This window comes from Phyllobates terribilis, unplaced genomic scaffold, assembly GCF_046119375.1.
Source record: "Phyllobates terribilis strain yellow unplaced genomic scaffold, ASM4611937v1 Scaffold_7__3_contigs__length_470593459, whole genome shotgun sequence".
Lineage (NCBI taxonomy): Eukaryota > Metazoa > Chordata > Amphibia > Anura > Dendrobatidae > Phyllobates > Phyllobates terribilis.
In genome coordinates, this window is record NW_027362767.1 from 413,872,185 (window position 1) to 413,874,508 (window position 2,324).

The 2,324-nt window shown below is 37.5% G+C and overlaps 1 protein-coding gene across 1 annotated transcript; it reads right to left on the reverse strand.

The window, feature by feature from the left end:
• Positions 1–1,196: 1,196 nt before the first annotated feature.
• Positions 1,197–2,009, reverse strand: LOC141155568 (olfactory receptor 13F1-like). The gene has a single exon (XM_073642437.1). The coding sequence runs from the start codon at positions 2,007–2,009 to the stop codon at positions 1,197–1,199; it is 813 nt and encodes a 270-aa protein (XP_073498538.1).
• Between the last annotated feature and the right edge of the window lie 315 nt (positions 2,010–2,324).

Here is a 2,324-nt window from a genome sequence, read left to right on the forward strand (position 1 = left end):
CTGCTCGTTCACCCAGAGACTGCCCCAGTCACTTGTCGTGATCTCCTGCCCGTTCTTCCAGAGACTGTCCCGGTCACCTGCTGTGACTGCCTGCCTGGTCGCCACCCGCTCCCTTACAAGGACCGCCCCCTTGTATAGTAGCTCAGAGGTTCCGCCTCCCAGACCCGTTACAGTAGCAGTGATGTTTGCGAAAAAGTCACCTGGCTGTACAGAAATTCAGGGTAAAATGTGGTAATCCTCAAAATGAAAACCTGACAGTACCAAGAACTGTGTATGGAGACGGATCCTTAGCTTGATGAAGGGTACATTACCTGAAATGTTGCTTCACCTAACTTCCAAAGTGGTGTTACTTATGGATATGAGAAAAGCAAAATAAAAAACATCTAAAACATCCCCTTTGCCCTCCCAATGTGCAGTTCCTCCAAGTGCCTACTAAATATTGATGAACTTTAGAGTAAAATGGTCTGCTCTACTGGAATAAGCACCCACTTCCTTCTATTTAGGGGTTATGCAACCTATTCTTAGTTTTTTGCAATTCTTCTTTGTCCTCTGTCATAATATCCATCAATGCTACTACCGTCCAAAATTTTTGTAATCTTACGGTAAACAACTCTTTCCTATATGCAAGTCTGATTTGCGTTTGCTCCACATGTTAACAATGACCCCTTAATTTTATACATGTTGATAAAATCACCTATAAGAGATTTAAGAATTGACAATATTAAATGTTGTTATTACAATATTACATCTCTTTTACAATATTAAATTTGACTATTTGGATATTACTATATTACATCTCTCATTTTATCACTTTTGCAGCTGCTGCTTGACATTGAGTATCACTGTTTAACTTGTAACCAGAATACCCAAGTTCCTCATTAATTCTGATGTCACTAGTTGAATTCCATTGGCTTTAGTCCATATTTTTACCTTTATCAGTATTAAATTTCTAACAAAGTGGAACTTTTAAAATTTTCTCTACTTTATTCTTGATGTAGCTTCAAGTTTAAGGTTTCCTATACAGATTTGTAAAATAAGTAATTCCATCCATTTTACAATATCAATATACAATCAAAACTGAATGATTTAAACAGATATATTAAACTAGGACGTTCTTCTCCATAGAGCATTTTTTATGTCTTTGTTTTTCAAGCTGTATATAATTGGATTTAACAGAGGGACGACAGCCGTGTTGATCAAAGTTTCTTGTATTCTAGATTGCTGGGTATTAAATACTGAATGATATTTATTGTATAGAGAAGGATGACAATAGTGAGGTGTGAGGCGCACGTGTAGAAGGCCTTAGATCTGCCAGTGGTGGTACGGATCTTAATGATTGCAATTATTATAAAAATATAGGGCACAAAAGTGAGAAAAAATAGGAAAACTGCAAAAAGAAGCCATCCTTCAATGAAGAGTAATATATTCAATACAGAGGTGTCACTGCAGGTCATCTTCATTAGAAGGATGATGTCACAGAGGAAGTGGTTGACTTCAGTGGAGGTATAACATGACAAGCTTGATAGCAACCAAGCAAGAGGACTTACAAAAAGGAAGCCCAAGGACCAGCAAAGAGAAGCTATTACAACACATGTTCTCTGGTCCATAACCAACTGGTATCTTAACGGGATACAAATAGCCACATAACGATCATAGCTCATGGCAGTCAGTATGTACAACTCATGAATTGTGAAAGAGCCAGCCATGAAGGCTTGTGTCATGCACTCATAAAACGAAACCGTTTTATCCCCAGTCATGAAACTGGTGAAGATTTTATGTAGGACAGAGGTGGTGAAAAAGATGTCAACGATGGACAGGTTGGCCAAGTAGAAGTACATGGGAGTATGGAGATGATGTTCAAAGCAGATCAGTATAAGAATCATCATGTTTCCTCCAAAAATGATCAGATAGACAATAAGAACTACAATGAAGACCAAGATTTGTAATTGTGGGGTATGGGAGAATCCTATAAGAATAAAATATTCAATGAAGGTCTTATTCTTGTACATCTGTAGTGCCAATTTCTAAGCCTCAAAAATGACCTAAAACAAGTGGATAAGTCATTGGTTAGTCTAAAGGAACATGAGAATAAAATGTACTCTACATAAAGATATGGCACTCAGTTATGATTTAACCAAAGTTGGCCACCTGGTGAAGGCACCAATAGTACAGCAAAAGACAGGATCCCTCAAGATCTTGTCAGCATTCTGTCTTCTGTGGCTGTTGCAGATATTTTTATATGTCAACACATACACTATCGTTCAAAAATTTGGGGTCACCCAGACAATTTTGCGTTTTCCATGAAAACTCATACTTTTATTTAT

Excerpts from the sequence above, each read along its gene's own strand:
- LOC141155568 (XM_073642437.1), bottom strand. The coding sequence starts at position 2,009 with ATGTACAAGAATAAGACCTTCATTGAATATTTTATTCTTATAGGATTC.